The sequence below is a fragment of the Vombatus ursinus genome, unplaced genomic scaffold, assembly GCF_900497805.2.
Source record: "Vombatus ursinus unplaced genomic scaffold, bare-nosed wombat genome assembly UNPS02014807.1, whole genome shotgun sequence".
NCBI classification, from domain to species: Eukaryota; Metazoa; Chordata; class Mammalia; order Diprotodontia; family Vombatidae; genus Vombatus; species Vombatus ursinus.
This window is the reverse complement of record NW_020954585.1, coordinates 8,729,642-8,750,105: the sequence shown is the minus strand read 5'-3', so window position 1 is coordinate 8,750,105 and position 20,464 is coordinate 8,729,642. Positions and strand designations below refer to the sequence as shown.

General features: G+C 37.5%; 1 protein-coding gene across 1 annotated transcript in view; it reads left to right on the top strand.

The window, feature by feature from the left end:
* The first annotated feature begins 225 nt into the window (after positions 1-225).
* LOC114052477 (acyl-coenzyme A synthetase ACSM4, mitochondrial-like) overlaps positions 226-20,464 on the top strand; it is a 30,110-nt gene continuing 9,871 nt past the window's right edge. The window contains exons 1-7 of the mRNA XM_027875116.1: positions 226-426; positions 2,096-2,306; positions 4,502-4,709; positions 7,703-7,846; positions 7,989-8,145; positions 15,728-15,807; positions 17,212-17,335. Of these exons, the coding sequence (XP_027730917.1) occupies positions 226-426; positions 2,096-2,306; positions 4,502-4,709; positions 7,703-7,846; positions 7,989-8,145; positions 15,728-15,807; positions 17,212-17,335 (1,125 nt within the window). The remainder of the gene's footprint in view (positions 427-2,095; positions 2,307-4,501; positions 4,710-7,702; positions 7,847-7,988; positions 8,146-15,727; positions 15,808-17,211; positions 17,336-20,464) is intronic.

Sequence of the window (20,464 nt, the reverse complement as noted above, 5' to 3'; positions counted from 1 at the left end):
AGGTCCATCACTAACTTAGTTACCTTTGTCTGGACATGTTCCAGGTTTTCCAAACTCAAGAAAGAAGAAAAGGATGTGTATGGTGTTCAACACCTATGGGAACCATAAGACACCTCTGAACACATTGCATGAGATAAACAGAGGACTGATATTCTCTCCATTCTTCTTCTTGCAGGATATTCTATTGCTGAGGCTCAATTGTCAAAAAAAATCCATCTTGCCATCATGAAGATTTTATTACAGTTACAGATGTTCAGGTTCATCTGGAGTCCTAAGTTTCCTAGGAGGTATTTTCATCAAGGATACCAGGTTCTGACTCCTCTGAGTCTTTCTGATTTTGAAGCTATAAATCGCTGTGAACGGGACTTACCAGAGAATTTTAACTTTGCTGGGGATGTACTGGATAGATGGGCACAGGCTGAAAAGGTAAGAGATGTTTTACTTTGTAATAGCATAACTTTTGTCCACCTCAGCATTGACTCCAATGGAATGAACCCTGATCCAGGAGCCAGAGGATCCAGGTTCAAGTTTCAGCGCTGAAACTTACTGCCTATTATCCTGGAGAAGTCATTTAACTTCACACGGCCTTGTTGTCCTCATCTATAAAATGAGGAGGTTGGACCAAATGGCTTCTGAGGTCCCTTCTATCATCCTATGAGTCATTCTTCAACACAGCCACAACTAGGAATATTTTCACTTAAGGAAAGTGGGGAAGAGGAGACAGGGGTATGAAGCACAGTTTGACCATAGGTGCAGTCTATGCCAGGAGAGGGGGCATCCTTGACAAGCTTGGGAGGAAGGTGGATTGTAAGACAGGAATGCCATGGAGACAGAAAACTAGGGGTGACCCAGGGTGATTGTGTCACATGGTGGCTGAGAACTGCAAAGAAGGGCTTGGCATAGAGATGGCAGTCACCACAAGGAGAAAGCAAAGCTCCTAGTTCAATAACATGGGGCAAAGCCTTATTTGTCCCATACTAGTCACAGTTCTGTTCTTCAATCTCCTATCTCTCTAAGCCTCTCACACTCCAGTTTTCTACTCTCCCCTTTGGAAAGAAATTTCCTTCTCAAATAAAAGTAGCCCCCTTCCACCTACAGTCCCTCCACCTCTGCCTAGTGCCTTCTCTTTTCTCACATTATAACTTCATTTATTATGGGTACCATGCAACTCTGTTCAGCTAACTATAATTTTTGAAGGTCTCCTGGTCATAGATTATCCCAAAAGGTACTATTGGTAGTAATGCTTTAAAATAATAAAAATAAAGCCAATGAACAGTCGTTGCTATTCTTTTATGAATATGATTAGCTTAAGTTCATCTAATTCCTTCCAGTTCTGGAGATGGGGTTGGGAGCACATAATGAAGAGTGACATGTAATATATCTGAACACTGAGTCACAATCAGAAATGTTCCTTGGTGTCTTAGAATCTTCATAATTCTCAATTCTTTCAAACCTATAAGAACTTTATACAGGCAAACATGATTTTTATAAATTATCTATTGATGAGCCCCTCAGAGGTTGATTGAAGATAAATACAAAGTTGTCAGTTTAAACCAAGCCTCTGCTTTCAAAGTTATGTGGGTAACATTCACTTCAAGGAAGAATTAAGTGACAACCCATCAAAGATGTTACAAAAGGTTTTATTGCATTTTGTGTGGGACATGGGACCAGACAGCTTCTAAGATTCCTTTCATCTCAAAGATTCAAAGGTTCTCTTTGATGTTACAGAGTATTAGATGAGTCATTTCACAGAATCACAGAATGCCAGGGATACCTCTGCTCTCCGAGGTTCATTAAATCCCCCTCCCTGCTTCTGTGCTGGACTAGGCTGTCTCAGTGCAGGTGTCTGTCTCCTTCATTCAGGGATGTGGTGGTAAATGTTTAAGAATTGGATCTCCAGAAGAAGAAAAAAAGTACGTGTGACACATTTTAAATTTAATCTTCATTATTAACTTTTTCTCCATCACTTTCTTAAGTCTAGACAATCAACAAAATAATATACCAAGCCCTGATTCCCTGTTCCTATTATTAAAGGTTCCATCACAGACCCTAGGCATATGGCCTTCACATTCCTTTCTTTTGTTTCACTGACCAGAAAGGAGAGCGTCCCCCCAACCCAGCATTATGGTGGATTAATGGCAAAGGAGCTGAGGTGAAATGGAACTTTGGGGAGCTGGGCCTCTTATCCTGCAAAGTGGCCAATGCCCTCTCCAAGTCATGTGGCCTCCAAAGAGGAGAGAGAGTAGCTGTGATTCTACCCAGAGTTCCAGAGTGGTGGCTGGTCAATGTGGCTTGTATGCGAACAGGTCAGTGATGTTAACATTCCTAAGTCAAGGGGCCAACTTAGACAAATAGGAATCAATAAAAGGTGATATTTCAAATAACCAAATAGCATATTATTTTAAAAAATAGGCATTCCAGTCAGGGAAATATAAAAGATATTACTGAATTAATGGCCAATATTCTTGTTGTGAAATTGGGAATTTATCCATGGATGTCCCTTTATAAAATCCGTGTTATAATAAACTTGCTTATTATGTGTTGCACAGTCAAATAATTTATATACTAAATGGGGATGCAGCTATAGTATGGTAGAAAGGGAGAAGGACAGAGTCCAAAAACATGGACTTAAGTCCCAGTTGTGCTGTCTATTAGATGTGTGACCTTGGGTAAGTCACTCAACTTCTAGTTTCTCTTTCAATAAAATGTGGAGATAGCACTTGCATTGCTCATCTCACAAGATTGTTGTGAGAAGTGTGCTTTGTAAACATTAAAGTGTTATATAAATATCAGTTATTATTAGTAAATAGAATTTCAAGCTAAAATTAAAAATCTGATAAGATTTTCAATTGAAGGTTTTAGAATTGGGAAGCTAGGTGATGCAGTGAATAGAGTGCCAGGAAGTCAGGAAAACTGAGTTCAAATTTGACCTCAGAAACTTATTAGCTGTGTGACTCTGAGTAAGTGGCTTAATCTTGTTTGCCTTCATTCCTTATCTCTAAAATGAGCTGGAGAAAAGCCCATATACGGTCACAAACAGTCAGACATGACTGAAACGACTGAACAACAATAGAGTTGCAAGTAACTAGGATCAGCCCTGGGTCTGGATCCTAGTTTGACCGCTTACTATCTTGGGCAAGTGACTTAGACTCTCTAAGCCTCAATTTCCTCAACTGTAAAGTGAGGGAGCTACACTAGATAACCTTAAAGCTGTCTTCTAGCTCTTAATATATGATCTTCCAGTCTAACCCTCATATTTTACAATGATGAAAGTGAAGTTTAAATAACTTGTCCAATGTCTCAGATGTCGATAAATATTTATTAAGCACCTACTATGTGCAAGGCTCTGTACTAAGTGCTGGGGATACAAAAAGAGTCAAAAGACAGTCTCTGCCCTCAAGGAATTTACAATCTAATGGAGGAGACAACATGCAAACAAATATCTATATACAGGATGAATAGGTCTTCAGATTTCAAGTTTTATTCTCTTTCCACTCCATCATACTGGTTTCTATGATGGTTGCACTATCATAGTCACAAATTGGCCAATGTCAGTGAAAAACAGCATGTATAGCAGTATAGGTGCTATCTCGGGTATTATAGGCATTCAGTTCTCATCTTAGCTCTTTCACTCACTACCTGGGTGACCTTGGACAAGTCATTAAACTCTTTGGACCTCATTTTCTTCATCTGCAAAACGAAAGGGCTCATCCCTTCTAGCTCTAAATCTATGATTCTGTAATCCTATGGTCCCATACAGCAACCATTTCTATAGCAATAATTAATTATTGTCATCTCTTTGGCTAGTAAGGCCAAAGTTAAATATAAATATATCTAAATTAAATAAAAATTAGTTTGAATAATAATTAATTTTATATTTTCCCAGGTATGCATATCCTCTGTGGTATTTTTTAATATATTTTGGGATTTACTTTTGTTTTTACATTGTTTATATTTCCCTCCTCCTACTCTCCCCCTCACTTCCAAAAGAGCCATCCCCCATAAGAAAAATATTTTTTAAGAAAAGAGAAAAAATTCTGAAAAAAAAAAAAGCAATCAACACATCAAGAAAATCTGATATATGCAGTGCTCCACACTTGTGGACCCCAACCTGTGCAAGAGAAGGGAGAGATGTCTTCTCTGAGGTATTTTCTTACTCCATCTTCATGTTCATCAACAATATATTGATTCTACCATAACCATTTGGTATTATAATTAATTTAATTCAATTCCAAGAGAATATAACAGAATCTTCTGAGGAATTAAACCCAAGTTCTCCTATCCAATTCATTTCAAGGCTCCTAACTAGTAGTGTTTTGACATTCAGTGTCTGTTACTTGATTTTCTGGTCCAGTTTAGTGGCTACTTCCCTTCCCTAAAGCTCAACAATTGACTTCTTCTAACATTTTTCTCTGAAATAGTTCAAATCAGCCAAATACTTAGGAGAAAGTTAAGATGATTCCAGTCCCTTACTTGCATGTGAATTCTCTGGTTTTTCCAGGACTTGTCTTCATGCCTGGGACAATCCAGTTGACAGCCAAAGACATTCTCTACAGGCTAACAGCATCCAAGGCCAAGTGTATTGTGGCTAGTGAGGAGGTAGCCCCAGCTGTGGATTCTATTGTGTCCAACTGCCCTGCTCTTAAAACCAAGATCCTGGTGTCAGAAAATAGCCGCAGTGGATGGCTAAACTTCAACGAGTTATTTGAGTGAGTACTTTCTGACCCTACCTTATATTACCCACAAATACCTGAGCAAGAATGAATTTAAAAGATTTTCCCTTGTGTGTACTGATTTGTCAAACCTCTAACTTGCTTGGGGATCCTTACCTGAGCCATATGATAAAATCCATTGAACCACAAAAAAAAAGGAGGAAGCTCAAGAAATCTTACAAACCAGGAGAGTATACAACCCATCCAGGACAGATAGCTTTGTTTGTTTTCTTAGCACAGTGCCTTCCGCATAATAGGTATTTGATTTTATTGAATTGAAAAGGAATGAAGTAACATACATAAGAAAAGCAAATAGGATTAGGTCTATGATGCCTTTTTTTGGAAGGACTCTTTCAAGTATTCGATGGGCCACCATGTGGAAGACCAATTAGACTTGATCTGTTTGGCTCCATAGCACAGAACCAGGAGCAATGGGGAGCATTTGGAAAGAGGCAAATTTGTGTTTAATGTAAAGGCAAATGCCCTATTAGACCTATTCACATATAGAATGGTCTACTTTGTGAGGGAATGGCTTTCCCTTCATTGTATGTTTTCAAGTAAAGAATGTCTGACCAATTGAATATGTTGTGATGGGGTTTCTTCATGGTATATTGATTGGACTAGTTAACTGCTGAGATTCCTTCAACTCTGAAATTCTATGATTCTTTGAACTCTAGGGTTAGAGATTCCATCCCTTCCCTTCTAATCCAATGTAATTCACAATGTATTTATTAAGGATTTACAACTGTTCAATCAGTAAACAAGCATTTATCAAAATCTTACTATGCACTGTCCCAGAAGCCAGAGATACAAAGACGAAATGAATAATCTCTGCTCCCCGGGGAACTTATACTAAAATAGAGGAGATAGCATATGTACATGCACACATGCATATATATGCCTATGTGTTTATACATATATGTGAATGTGTGCATATATGATTACATTATAATTACATAATTATAATTATATGTGTGCATATATGTAATAAATACTAAGTAATTTAGGGTGGGAGAAGTCACTAACAGCTGAGAAGATCATGAAAGACTTCATGTAGAAGGTAGAGCCTAAGCTAAGCTTTGAAGGAAACTAAGAGCTTACAGTCTACTATTTATATGTAAAAACACAAGTATATTTCTGATAATTTGAGGAGGAAAACAGTGCTAGAACTATTGGCATCAGAATAGATTCTTGTATGAAGGTGGCACAAGAGCAGAGCCTTAAGGACCAGAATTTAAGAATACCTCCAATGACTAAATTGCATTAATTAATGTAGTATTCCCTCTTTTTTTAATCCATAAATCAAAGAAAAACAATAGAATAAAAAACTGTATTTCAAAGTAAAACTATAAAATCATAATGTATACTTCTAATTATTTATATTTAAAGTGCATTTGAACAGATAGGAGAAATTATAGTAGTTCTGCAGTACAGTGGATAGAGCGCTGGGCCTAGAGGCAGGAAGCCCTGAGCTCAAAACAAACCTCAAACTTACTAGCTGTGTGACCCTGGGCAAGTCATTTAACCTCTGTTTGCCTGAGTTTCCTCATCTGTAAGATGGGGACAATAACTGCTAAGGTGGCACTGTAGCGTCACAATCTAACAACAGCTTACCTACCTAGATTTCTACTGCCCTTGTTTATGTATTCTCTGTTCCCGTGCAAACTGATGTGCCTGCATTTCCCCAAACTAGGAATTCTGTGTTTTGCACAGGCTGGTCCCCATTCCTGGATGGCACTCCTTCACTTCTGCTTCTTGAAATTCCTAGCTCCCTACCAGGCTCAGTTCTGGTATTACCTCCTTTAGGAAATGTTTCTTGCTCTCCCTAATTATTAGTGATCTCTCCCTCTTCAAATTATCTTTCATTTAATTATTTTTAATATACTGTGTCCCCCAGTAGAATGTTAAGTCCTTAAGAGCAAGGACTATTTTTCCATTTTCTTTTTTGGCTTTGTATCCTCAAAAGTTAACACAACAATGGACCAGGAAGCAGAAAACCTAGGTTTGAGTACTATTTCAATCAATCAATCGATAGTGCCAGGTACTACTCTGGGGATACAAAAAGAAGCAAAAGATAGCTCCTGCCCTCAAGAAGCTTATAATCTAATGTACCACTTCACTTACTACCTCTGTGACTCTGGACAATTCACTTAAGCCTGAGTTGTCTTCTCTGCAAAACAAGGAATCCTATACAAATTCCTCTTGTTTAAAAGAAAATTTTATAAGTACTCACATTGAAAAAAAAGCAGGAGACATTGAGCAATAAGGTTTTGTTTTTTTTGCAATTTTTACCTTTGGGACTTATCAAATGGAAGAAGTTTATGGCTTTTTGTTTGTTTGTCTGTTTGCTTTTTCCAGATGAAATATCTCATTTGGTTTATTTGATTGATGTGTGTTGTGACTGTTATTAAAAATAAAAATTATTTTTGAGGAGAAAAAGAAAAGAAAAGACTTTCCTTTGTTTAACATTTAAAGCCTGGTCCCGAACCTACTTTTTCAGTAAGGTCACACAGCTACTAAGTTTCTGAGGCAAGATTCAAATTCAGGTCTTCCTGAGTCCAAATCGAGCATTCCACTCACTAAACTACCCAGCTGCTTCAAATTTGTCATGCCTTTCACACTAGCAATGGTAATGTTAATATGATTATTATTTCTTGAACAAGATACAACAGGGAGGTGTATGAGCAACAGAAGCCTGATGGTGTCTGAGGGTCAAAGTGAGGGGGTAGTAAATGACTGTTTACATAGGGGTGAAACGTCGTTGAGTTATTGACCCACCAATAATCAGCCAGGTCAGTTCTACCCCAGGGGCCACCTCCAATGTCAAGTAAATGCCAGGCTGTGAAAATCAAATAACATCATATATGGAGAAGTGATTCATAAACTGTACATAGTGCACAAGTTATCACAATTTATCAATGTCAAAACCAGAGTGTCAGCATTAAACTGATCCCTCAACTTCAGTCATTGTCTTCGGCTACATTTTACAGGTCAGCCTCTGAAGAACATAACTGTGTGAAGACAGCAAGCCATGAACCGATGGCTATCTATTTTACCAGTGGGACAACAGGCTCTCCCAAAATGGCCCAGCACTCCCAGAGTAGCCTTGGTATTGGGTACACTCTTTGTGGAAGGTATAGTTTGGAACTACACCATGGTTGCCTACGTGGATTTAGATTTACAATGTTACAGCATCTCAGGAGATGCTTATTTGCTTTTTATTAACATGGAGATGTTTTTCATGGTTTTTTTTTCTTATTCTTTGGTGTTGTTCAGGTACTGGTTGGACTTGAAACCTTCAGATATCATGTGGAACATGGCTGATACAGGCTGGGTGAAAGCTGCCATTGGTAGTGTCTTTTCAACCTGGCTTCAAGGAGCCTGCGTCTTTGTGCACCGCATGGCCCAGTTTGACACGGACGTCTTCTTAGATGTATGTTACAGCCTCCCCACCAACCTCCTGGCACAAACCCTTTGAGCTCTGCCATGTCACCCACATAACCACAAATAAGTGATTAGTCAGTAAACAGAGTTTCTTGGGTTTATGGAATTTACTCTTGTTTACAGTGTGAAGTCTCTAGGGGCTTCACTGTTGAATGCATTTACTTAATATCCTAACAAGGGAACACCCACAGCTCTCTCAAGCATAAAATCTAACCACATTTAATTGCTTAAGATTTATTAATATCACCATAATCCATGGCAGCTTAAGGGTCTTGTTCTAAGCAATCAACTAAGGAGTCTTAAGTGTAAACAAGTATTTTGCTTATGCTTCAGTGAATCAAAGACAATGGGTGGCAGAGGTAGACCTCTAGGTCTAGCAAGATCCTGGGTGCTTTGCCCCAGAGCAGCCCTTTCTACACCCACTCTCTGTCCTTCTCACTGTGCTAATCCATGAATTTGATACTGCTTTGCAAACACCAGGCTTATTCTTTCTTCTCAGGTAAGAAGGGCTAGACTAAGGTATTAGATGGCTGAGATTTCATTGACCTTTAGAAAAATGTGATGAAGGGCAGTTATTTTCCCTTGTAGAACATTTAAAAAGTAGAATCCACCATATGTCATTAAACGCATTAGAACTCTATGTGACCTAGGGGTGGTGGTACCTGTTGAGGTGGAGTGATTTGGGAATCTGAATATAAGTCTAAACTCTGGAAAAGCTGGGACCTTGCCTGCTTCTATACCTGCCTCATTGTGTGACCTGAGGTAAGTCAGTCAGTATACGACTCAGGGCTTCAAACTGTATTTGCTATGGTTTATCAGTAATAGAAGATGAACTGATGGAAAGACCACTGGTACTGGTGTCAGATGACCTTGATTCAAATCCTAGCACTGTCACCACCTATATGACTTTGGGCAAGTCAGTCAGTTAGTATTTCTTAAGTGCCTACTATGTACCAAAAGCAGCTAGGTGGTACAGTGGATAGAACGCTAGGCCTGGAGTCAGGAAAACTCCTCTTCCCAAGCTCAAATTCAGCCTCAGACACCTACCTACAAGCTGTGTGACCCTGGGTAAGTTGCTTAACCCTATTTGCCTCATTTCCTCATCTGTTAAATGAGCTGGAGAAGGAAATGGCAAACCATTCTAGTAGCTTTGCCACAAAAATCCCAAATGGGGTCACAAAGAGTTGGACGTGACTGAAATGACTAAACAACAACAACAACAACAATATGTCCTCAGGCACTGGGGATACAAAGAAAGGCAAAAAACAGTCCCTGCTGTCAGGAAGCTCACAGTCTAACAGGGAAGACAACTGTGTACAAACAAGATAAATACGGAATACATCATCAATGCACAGGAGGAACTAGCATTAAGGGGGATAAGAAAAGGTTACAAATAGAAGATGGGATTTTAGCGGTTACTTCAGGGAAGCCAGAAGGTGGAAATAAGGAGGGAGAGTATTCTAGGCATGGAGGACAACTAGAGAAAATGCCGGGAGTCTATCTTGTGAAAGGAATAGCAGGGAGGCCAGTGTCACCTAATCTTTGCAAGCCTCAGGTTCCTCACCAGAAAAATGAGGGATTAGATAATGACCTCTGAGGTCCCTTCGTTGTTCAGTTGTTTTTTCAGTTGCGTCCAACTCTTCATAACTCCATTTAGGGTTTTCTTGGCAAAGACACTGGAGTGGTTTGTCATTTACTTCTCCAGATCATTTTTACAGATAATGAAACTGAGGCAAACAGGGTGAAGTGACTTGCCCAGGGTCACTCAGATAATAAGTGTCTGGGATCAGATTTGAACTCAGGAAGATGAGTCTTCCTGATTCTAGGCCCAGGGCTCTATTCACCATGATGTGCTGTGTGATCTTAATGAGTACACACCTATTGAATGAGACAGCAGCAGCATATACAAAGCAATTAGAACTAGCGAGCCAAATGTCTACAGGATAAAATCTCACCCGAAAATCAAAGAAGATGAAACATGAAACGAATGAAAATTCAGAGGTGAGAAAAATAAAGAACAGAGTAGGTGCACCAAAGAAAAGAAATGGAATTTAGGGTCAGGAAACCTGGGTTAGTGTGATATAGGTAAAATGAAAAGAATACTGGATTTGGAGTCAAGGAACCTGGGTTCAAATCCCAGCTTTGCACCTCTGTGAGTTTGGGCAAGGCACTTAATTTATCTGGGCCTCAGTTTCCTCAGCTATTAACCAAAAAAGGAAAAAAAGGTAGTGGACTAGATGACCTCTAAGGTTCCTTCTAGCACAAAAGGTCCTTCCAGCTCTAAATCTATGATGCTGTCATCCTGGATTCTATCTCTTCAACCAATAAATTGTGTGATCTTCAAAAAATTATTTTGCCCCTTCAAACCTGTTTTATCATCTGCAAAGTGAAGGCTTGAATTAGGTGAATCTAAGTATTCTATTCCAGATCTAACAGTCTATGAATCTATATCTCAGCATTCATTTACTCTATCATGTGTTTTTACATAGGACAAAATACCACTGAGTTAACTGACGCAGTAAGACCTCTTCAGAAAGAATTATTTAAATGTAAATCTAATATTTCTTAAAATTTAAAACATAAGACTTATAAGAAGATGGAAAAGTAAAAGGTCTCATTCTTCTCAATAACTCCCTCAAAAAACCAATGGAAACATCAAAATGAAACAAATCTACTACATGCTTTCAAAAGAAAATTATTTTTAGAAAAAAAAACTTTAAAAAATGAATAGACAACAGAAATATTATAATGCAATGAAAAAACATTATGGGTTAAGAAAAATGAAAGCAGAAATACCTGAAGAAAAACAATTCAAATATGACCAACAAGGAAAATGGAACAAGAATTTCATTGAGGCACAAAAAAATAGATAATGGATACAGTAAAAGAATTGAAGAAAGAAATAAAATGAGCAAAAATATCATCTGAGTAGAACAATGAATAGAGTGCTGGCCCTGGAGTCAGGAAGACTCATCTTCCTGAGTTCAAATCTGGCCTCAGACACTTACTAGCTGTGTGGTCCTGGAGAAGTCATTTAACCCTGTTTGCCTCAATTTCCTCATCTGCAAAATGAGCTGGAGGTCAAATCCCACCTCAGACCAAACACTTGACACGTACTAACTGTGTGACCTTGGGCAAGTCATTTAACCCTGACTGCCTCACAAAAAAAAAAAGACAAAATGAGCTGGAGAAGGAAATAGCAATCCACTTGAGTATCTTTGCCAAGAAAACCCCAAATGGGGTAGAGAAGAGTGAGACACAACTGAAACGATTCAACAACAAAAATCATGAAGTGAAATAAAGGAAAGAATTTGAAAATCTAAGGCATAATAAAGAAGAAATTAAACAATTTTTAAGTACTTATGGAAAACTACTTTATTTGGCCTAACAGATGAAGTTAAAGCAAAAACCTGGGTTAGGAAATTTATGGAAATTGGTACTCGAGAAGCTGATATAAACAAGAGCTTTATCATTATATGCACAGCAAGCAAGTAGGTATAGACAGAAATTCTCCCACACATACACAACCTACCCTGCCCCTCCACTGTAAAAAACTTTCCTGGTGAGAGGAGATAGATATGTAGGAAAAAAAGACATAAAGTAGGAATTCAGGTGGAAAAGTTATATTCTCTAAAAATGGGCTTGGTGGAGGATAGGTAATTCCTGTCAGATGTGAGAGGGGACATTCCTAATCAGACCCAGAAGTGGTGAAGTTCTCAGGGTCACTTATTGATATTGCACTTGGGTGAAACTCAGGTAGGGAGAATTTCTTTATTGGGAATAGAAGCTGGGAAAGGGTCTGAGTTTTATCCAATCAGAAGTTGCAAGCATTAACTGCTTGAAATAGGGTTAACATAGAACAACAAAAAGTACAACCTTGATTATCTTTGCCATCTGTTTTATGGACATTAGGACCACTTGGTCTAAGTGATTCCATGTTGGAGTCCTATAATTATAACTATATCAAACAATAAAAAGATTACAATTTTCACAAAAATATAAATAAAAAATAAAATTATTTCACTGGAGGGAAAGTTGCAAAAACAACAGAGAATACAGAAAAAAAATTGCCTAATAAATTAAACAACTGTTAAAAGATTTGGAATCTATACAGATAAAAACAGATAGAGAAGGCAGGCCAAAAATGGAAAATTAAAGAATGCCTAAAGAATTAAATTAAAGAATGCCTAAAGGCTTCCCAAAAGCTGTGAAGAAAAGAACCTCACGATACACTATTTCAGGAAATCATATGGGAAATTTTGCCAGAAATATTGAAAATGAAGAACAGACTCCAAGTTAAAAGAATTCATAGAACATCAACAAGAATGAACCCCTAATTCTACTCAGCCAAATATACTGTCAAACTTCAGGACACAAGAACAAAGAAATGATTTTACAAGTAATCGAAAAGGAAAGCACCACATTTCAAACAAAAATGCTTTCAGAGGAAAGGTGAAGGAGAGAAATAGGTTGATTTAGGATGCCACAGATTTTTTTTTAAACAACCAAAAAATGAGTATAGCTAAAAGGGAGGAGTTGCGGGAGAAAAGTAATCCCAAAGTGATACTCCTATCTCAAACAAGGAAAAGACCAGGGAAATCACATTTTCAAAAAATTTATAGAATGAATGATATAAAATATAGTGACTGTGTTTAGTGCAATGTGAGTATGTTAAGGTCGAGATAGAATTATTACCAATGAGATAAGGAAGGTTGTATTCCTTTCTAAAAAAAAATGAGAAATTAAATGAAAGCACAGTACAGGGATGTCACATGCAATAAATATAACCAAGAATATGGATTGAATTTCCTTATAAAAGTAAAGGGATGAGATAGAAAAATTCTTTGCTATTCAACAGAGAGATTTACAAAAGGGAAAAATAAATGGATTTGATAACACATGTACATATATGTATGTCTACAATACATGTATGTACACACATGTATATCACAAAATCTATAATGTACATATATACATATGTACATATATGTGGGGGGGAGAGGGCAGGATAGAGAGAGAGAGAGAGAGAGAGAGAGAGAGAGAAAGAAGTGTGTGCTTTTGCACAAGAAAAAGCAATACATCCAGAATAAAAAGAAAAGAAACAAATTGGGGGGGGAATTCCTATAAATATTACTAAAAAAAAGTTTGATATTCAAAATCCCTAAGAAATTGAAATAAATTTTAAGAGCAAGATCCATAACCCAGAAAACACATAGTAAAAGGATGTGAACAAGTACTTTGAAAGAAGTAACAAATTATCAATAACCATTTTAAAAGTGTCCAAATTAATAAAAAGAAATCTAAATTAAAATAATTCTCCTACTACGTTACATTCATTAAATTGGCAAAATTAATTAAAATGTTAATGTTGGCAGAGTGTGGTAGGCTAGGAGTTGAGTTCAGTTATTCAGCTAGAAATTCAGGAAAAGGAAGCTACAGAGGAGTCACAGCTAAATCAAATTAGTAAGGAAATATTTCCAGGGAGGTGACCTAAAACAGAGGTGTGGGCCCTTAGGTAGGTAAGTGATTATTCATTAGTAAGGGGACTTTCAAGGAGCACAGAAGGACCATCCTACAGGTTCTCTGACCTGACAGGGCCCCTGGTTCCCTTTAGGCCCCCTCTACTGAGAATAACCAACCTTCTTCAAAAGGGGAATAGAAGCACTATGGGAATTTTCACTCAACCATTTATTCTTCCCTGCTATTTAAAAATAAAATCCTCTGTATCTCAGTAAAGCTACTGCTTGCATATATATACCTAAACTTTGAGTGTTTGATTGCACTGACTCTTGGCTGAACCATGTGGGTATGAAGAAAGAAACAGAGACATTATTTTTCACTGCTGCAACAACCATGAATTGGTGCAATCTTTTTGGAAAGCACTGTGGTGTTACACAATACCTTTTGACTCGATGATCCCACTACCTACACTATATCCTAAAGACAAAAAGATCTCCCTGTACAAAAATATTCATAGCAACCTTGTTTGTAATAACATAAAACCAGACTCTGTCCAATAATCAGTAAATGGGCTAAACAAAGTGTGGAATATGAATGCAATAGATTATTGTTGTGCCATTAGAAATGACAAACACGAATGCTACAAAATCTTAAAGCGATTCAGGATGAAGAAAGCAAGACCAAAACAGCAGTATTTGAAAATTATGACAACCATGTACATTTCAGGTGTATATAATAATAATATCATCAACAGAGTCTAGAAAAATACACAGTAGGAGAAAAAACAGTTTGAGAAGAAGATAAAGTAATAAATAAGATGATCTAGTTATTATCTTGTTAAAGTTAACATGTAAGTTTACAAAAAGTATGCTTTCCTGTGCAGCTGTTATCTTGGGAGCTGTTTGTGCATTTGAATATAAAAATGTGTTATGGTTCTTAAGCTTATAATAAAAATTTTAATTACTTTTTTGAACATTTAAGACAATATACATGTTTTGTTCTTAGTAAGCTAGAAATTTCTGGATTTCTCTCTGAGTCATAGCTAAACTCATCTCCTAGTCTACCAGACACTGTCAACATTAAATTTTTAATTACTTTTGTCAATTTAATGGGTATATCAGAATTGTTTTAATTACAGTGATATTAAAAAATTAGATTCTGATCCAGTAGAAGCAGACTTGAAAAACTTAAAGGCTGTAGTACTCTTACATTTTATAAATTCATTTAAAAGAATCATATTTTCTTAGGAAAAGAGAGTTCCTACTGTTTCAGTTCACATGTACCAACACTGTTCTGTATATTTGCATAGAAATTATACTTTATGTAAATATGTAGAAGAAGGGCTAATGAGATCTTGCTGAGGAAGTTAGATTTCAAGTAAAATACCCTGGGTGATCAGTTATTTCTGCAGTGAAATATAACTAGTTGGAACTTTATGTGGGAGGTATCTATAATATAAAATGTATTTTGTTTGCAACATTTGGTGATACTATAGTATATAATCAATGCACTGTCAATGAATAAGCTTCTTTAGTCTTGTGATGTGCAATGGATAGACCTTTTTAAAGGAATTAGTAAAGATGAGGAGGCAGTACTTTTCACTGGAAAGAACATTGGATTTAGAGTTGTCAGATGACCTGGGTTTGAAAGATTTATGGAAGGAATAAAGGAAGCAAGCATTTATTAAGCCCCTACTATGTGCCAGGAACTGTGCAAAGTACTTTATAAAAACATTATCTTGTCTGATCCTCACAACAGCCCTGGGAGGTAGATGCTGTTATTATCCCCGTTTTACAGATGAGGAAACTGGAGCAAACAGAGGTGTAGTGACTTGCCCAGGGTCACACATTTAGTGTCTGAGGCAGGATTTAAATTCAGGTCTTCCTGACTCCAGGCCCAGCATTCTATCCACCATACCACCCAGCTATCTCCAGCTAGGTAAGTCACTTTCCTCCTCTGGGCCTAGGTTTCTTCACCTGTCAGATGAGAAGTTGGAACTAATATGACCTTTGAGGTACCTTCTATTTCTAAATCTACAATTGTATTTAGAAACTTAAAACATCTGATTTCTTGACCTTTAACTTTTGATGTCTCTTTTATAATTTCTTTAGACGCTCAACAACTACCCCATAACCACTCTCTGCAGTGCCCCAACTGTATACCGGATGCTTATACAAAAAGACCTTAAGAGGTATCTTAGAAAAAAAAATTTCTTTTTATTTTCTATATTGCCTTGGGGGCAGAAAACTGATAACTTCTAGTTTGGCAAAATCACTTATCTTGAAGCTTAAGAATTATACTATTTTCTAAACCAATGCTCTAAAACAAGCTCCATAACAGACATCCCTGGTCACCCCCACCCCCAGCCATTTTCTTCTCAGGTAGGAAATTTGTATTTTCTTCTTTCAAAAAATTTTTTTAATGTTTTAATGATGCTTTTTTTTTTGTATCAATGTGACTTCCGAATATTACCCTACCCCTGCCACAGAACTACCCCACCCATAAAAAAGAAAAACAGTTAAGCAAAACAAAGCAATACACTGGCTATGTCTAACAATGTATACAGAGTTTCACACTCATAGGCCACCACCTCTCTACTGAGAGGAGGGAGGCATAGTTCAACTTTGGACCTCTGGAGTCAAGGTTGGTGATTATATTAATCTGAATTCTAATGTCTCTTGGAGCTGTTTTCCTTCGCATTTGAGAGACATCATAGTATAATGGATTGACAGCTGGCCAGGAAAACCTCGGCTCAAGTCTTTCTTCTGGTTGCCAGAATCTGGCACACATATTGGCTTCGTGAAGCTAGGCAAGTCATTTAACCTCTGTGCCCAAGGCAACACTCTAAGACCATAAGGTGCAAAGAAAGCATTAACCTGCATTGGTTGAGAACTCTTTCATCTGGGAGTTCTCTAAACCAGTGAAATCTCAGGGCTAATCTTTATCCTCATCCTTTCCTTTGCATTATTGTGGTCATTATTTACATCATTCTCTCAGTTCAGCCTTCTTTGTCCTGCGTCGGTTCATACAAGTCTTAACAGGTATATTTGAACTCTTCATATTCATACTTTCTTACTATGTGATAATAATTCATTACATTTGTTTACCATGATTAGCTCAGCCATTCTTCAATCATTAGGCCCCCACTTTACCTCCAGTTTTTTGATACCACAAAAGGTGCTGCTATTAGTGTTTTGAGATATGTTCCCTCTTTCTTTGTCCTCCTTGGGATATATGCCTAGTGGAGGTAATGCTGTATCATATGTGTAAATCTTTCAGTCCTTTGTCTCACACAATCTCAAATCATTTTAGGAAATTTTCCCAAGTCCTCTCTCTCTCTCTCTCTCTCTCCTTCTCTTTCCCTTCTTCTCTCTCTCTCCTCCTCACCCCTCTCTCTCCCTTCCTTCTCCCCTTTCTCTTGTTTTCCATTCCTGTTTTTTCTCTTTCTCCCACTCCCTCTTTTCTCTCCCTTTCTCTCTCTCCCTCTCCCCCCCTCTGTCTCTCTCTTTCACTGCACTTAATTGAAATAGTCAACTAATGAACTAAATAAGTTCATCTTTCCAGATGAACTTATACAATTTCTCTGCCTTTTAAGCTATAACTTCAAAACTTTGAGGCACTGCTTGACTGGAGGGGAGCCACTTAACCCAGAAGTGAGGGAACAGTGGAAAAGCCAGACAGGACTGGAGCTGTATGAAGGCTATGGACAGACCGAAGTGGTATGTGCAAATGACTTAGGTCACGTTGAGAGCTTCTCCACATGCAGGGAAAAAATGTTGCTAGAGCCCTTGAAACTCTATTGTATTTTCATATGGTATGGAAAGTAAGAACACTCCCTCTTCTCCCCTTCTTTAATCCTCTGACAAATCAGACAATGTGTTGTAGCAGAGAGAGAGAGAGCTATCCTTGATGCCAGGAACACCTAGGTTACAATTCCACCTCTGACTCTGGGCAAATCATGTAAATAATCATTTTAATTATCTGGTACTCCCTCTCAGTGCTCTAGGCGGCCCTTTCTGACTATAAGTTTCAGAGAAAGTGATAACCTGCAATAGAAGAGGGAGTTCACTCCCTTGGCTATTCCCTACATGCAACGGTATACTGGTAAATGTCTAACAACAATGTCTCCAAAAAAAAGTATGGATGACACACTTTTACATCTAATCTGTCTTATTAACATTTCTCCATCACTTTCTTAAGTCTAGACAATAAAAAGCAAAAATAATACAAGTCTTGATTTGTAGCCTTTGTCAATTTCTGATGTATAAATGCTCACCCCGGAAATTTAACAATTGGCTCTATAAGCCCTTCAAGCTGGCTCCAGATCACCTCTGCCTATACCAGTGAAATCATAAATTTGGTCCCTATCCTTCCTCTCAAGGCCTGCTCTCTTGGGTCATGAAACAGATGGCTTTAACTTCCATGGGAAAAAAAAATCTGGGCTTGCTTCTGTGGTTTTATATAATCATTCCAATATTCTCCCTGTTCTAATCTGATATTGCCCCAACTGGAGGAAAGGATATAAAGGGATGAAAGTTTAAGATAAGGCAATTCATTATCGTTCATTTAAGTATGATTTGGACAGCCAGGTGGTGTAGTTGATAGAGTGCCAGGCCTGAAGAAGTCAGGAAGACTCTTCCTGAGCTCAAATCTAGCCTCAGACACTTACCAGCTATGTGACTCTGGGCAAATCACTTAACTCTGTTTGCCTTAGTTTCTTCATTTGTAAAATGAGATGGAAAAGGAAATGGCAAACCACTCCAGCATCTCTGCCAAAAAAAATCTCAAATAGAGTCACAAAGAGTCAGACATGACTGAAATTACTCAACAACAACAATAAAGTATGATTTAGTTAACTATGGTGAACAAGCCACAGTAGTCAACGCAGTTGATAAACCCAAAGACTCCATCTTCTGGGATAAGAACTCACTATTTGACAAAAACTGCTGGGAAAATGGAAAAAAGTATGGCAGGAACTAGGCATAGACCAATATCTCACACTTTATACCATGATAAGGTTGAAATGAGTACATGATTTAGATATAAGGGATGATACCACGAGCAAATTAGGAGAGCAAGCAACTATTCGTTTACCTGTCAGATATATGAAGGGAAGAATTTATGACCAAACAAGAGATAGAGAACATTATGAAATTTAAAATGGATAATTTTGAGACTATAAGTTTCTGCACAAACAAAACCAATGCAACCAAGATTAGAGGGAAAGTAGAAAGTTCAGAAACAATTTTTGCAGTTAATGTTTCTGATAAATGACTCATTTTTAAAATATATAGAGGACTGAGTCAAATTTATAAGAATACAAGTCATTCCCCAATTGATAAATAGTCAAAGGATATGAACAGGCAGTTTCCAGATAAAGAAATTAAAGCTATCTATAGCCATATGAAAAAATGCTCTAAATCACTATTGATTAGAGAAATGCAAATCAAAATAACTCTGAGGTACCACATCACACCTATCAGATTGGCTAACATGACAGAACAGGAAAATGATAAATGTTGGAGAAGATATGGGAAAATTGGGACATTAATGCATTGTTGGTGGAGTTGTGAACTAATCTAACCAGTCTGGAGAACAATTTGGAACTATGCCAAAAAAGCTATAAAACTGGGCATACTCTTTGATCCAGCAATACCACTAGTAGGTCTGTATCCCAAGGTAATCATAAAAAAGGGAAAAGGACCTATATGTACAAAAATATTTATAGCAGCTCTTTTTGTGATGGCAAAGAATAAGAAATTAAGGGGATGCCCATCAATTGGGGAATGGCTGAACAAGTTGAGGTATATGAATGTAATGGACTACTATTATTCTATAAGAAATGGTGAGCAGCCAGATTTCAGAAAAACCTGGAAAGACTTACATAAACTGATACTGAGTAAAGTGAACAGAACCAGCATTGTACATAGCAATAGCAACATTCTGCAATGATTAACTATGATAAACTTAGCTCTTCTCGGCAATACAATGATCCAAGATCCAAGACACTTGTTTGAAAATGCTAACAACATCCAGAGAAATAACTATGGAGTCTGAATGCAGATTGAAGCATACTATTTTCACTCTCTTGTTTGCTTTTTCTTTCTTGTGGTTTTTCCCTTTTGTTCTGATTCTTCTTTCACAACATGACTAATGTGGAAATATGTTTAACATGATTGTACATATATAACCTATATCAGATTGTTTGTTGTCTTGGGGAGGGTGCAAGGGAGGAGAAAAATTTGGAACTCAAAATTTTACAAAAAAAATGTTGGAAACTATCTTTACATGTAATTGGAAAAAACAAATAAAATACTTTTAAGGGATAAAAAGAAAATCTCAGATAGGGTCACAAAGAGTCAGACATGACTGAAATGACTCAACAACAACAATGAAGTATGATTTAGTTAACTGCCCTAAGCATCTTGAACATAAGGAGGGGCTTCATAAAATAAGTTGGGAGAGATCATTGGGAAAGTCTGTCAATATAATATCTGAAGTTTCTATGTCATTATATATAAGAGGATGAAAAAAGTAGGCCTTATCCTAGGGATAGGGACTGGGTCTATGATTTCATTAGCATAGGAACTCGGTTCAGGAAACTTTCTCTGCCAAGGCAAATCAACACCCTTTCTGCAACGGACGATCTTAGAGAGTTGCCTGGAGCACTAATTGGAAAAGTGATTTGTCCAGGGTCATACAGCCAGTATGTACCAGAGATGGGACTTTAACCCAGGGCTTCCTGACTTTGAGGCCAACCTTTTAGCTGTCCAACTATGCATCTCTTCTCTTGGAGAGGGCTGGAAGAAGAGAAAGCATACCTTAGCATGCCACTAAAGACATTTCCT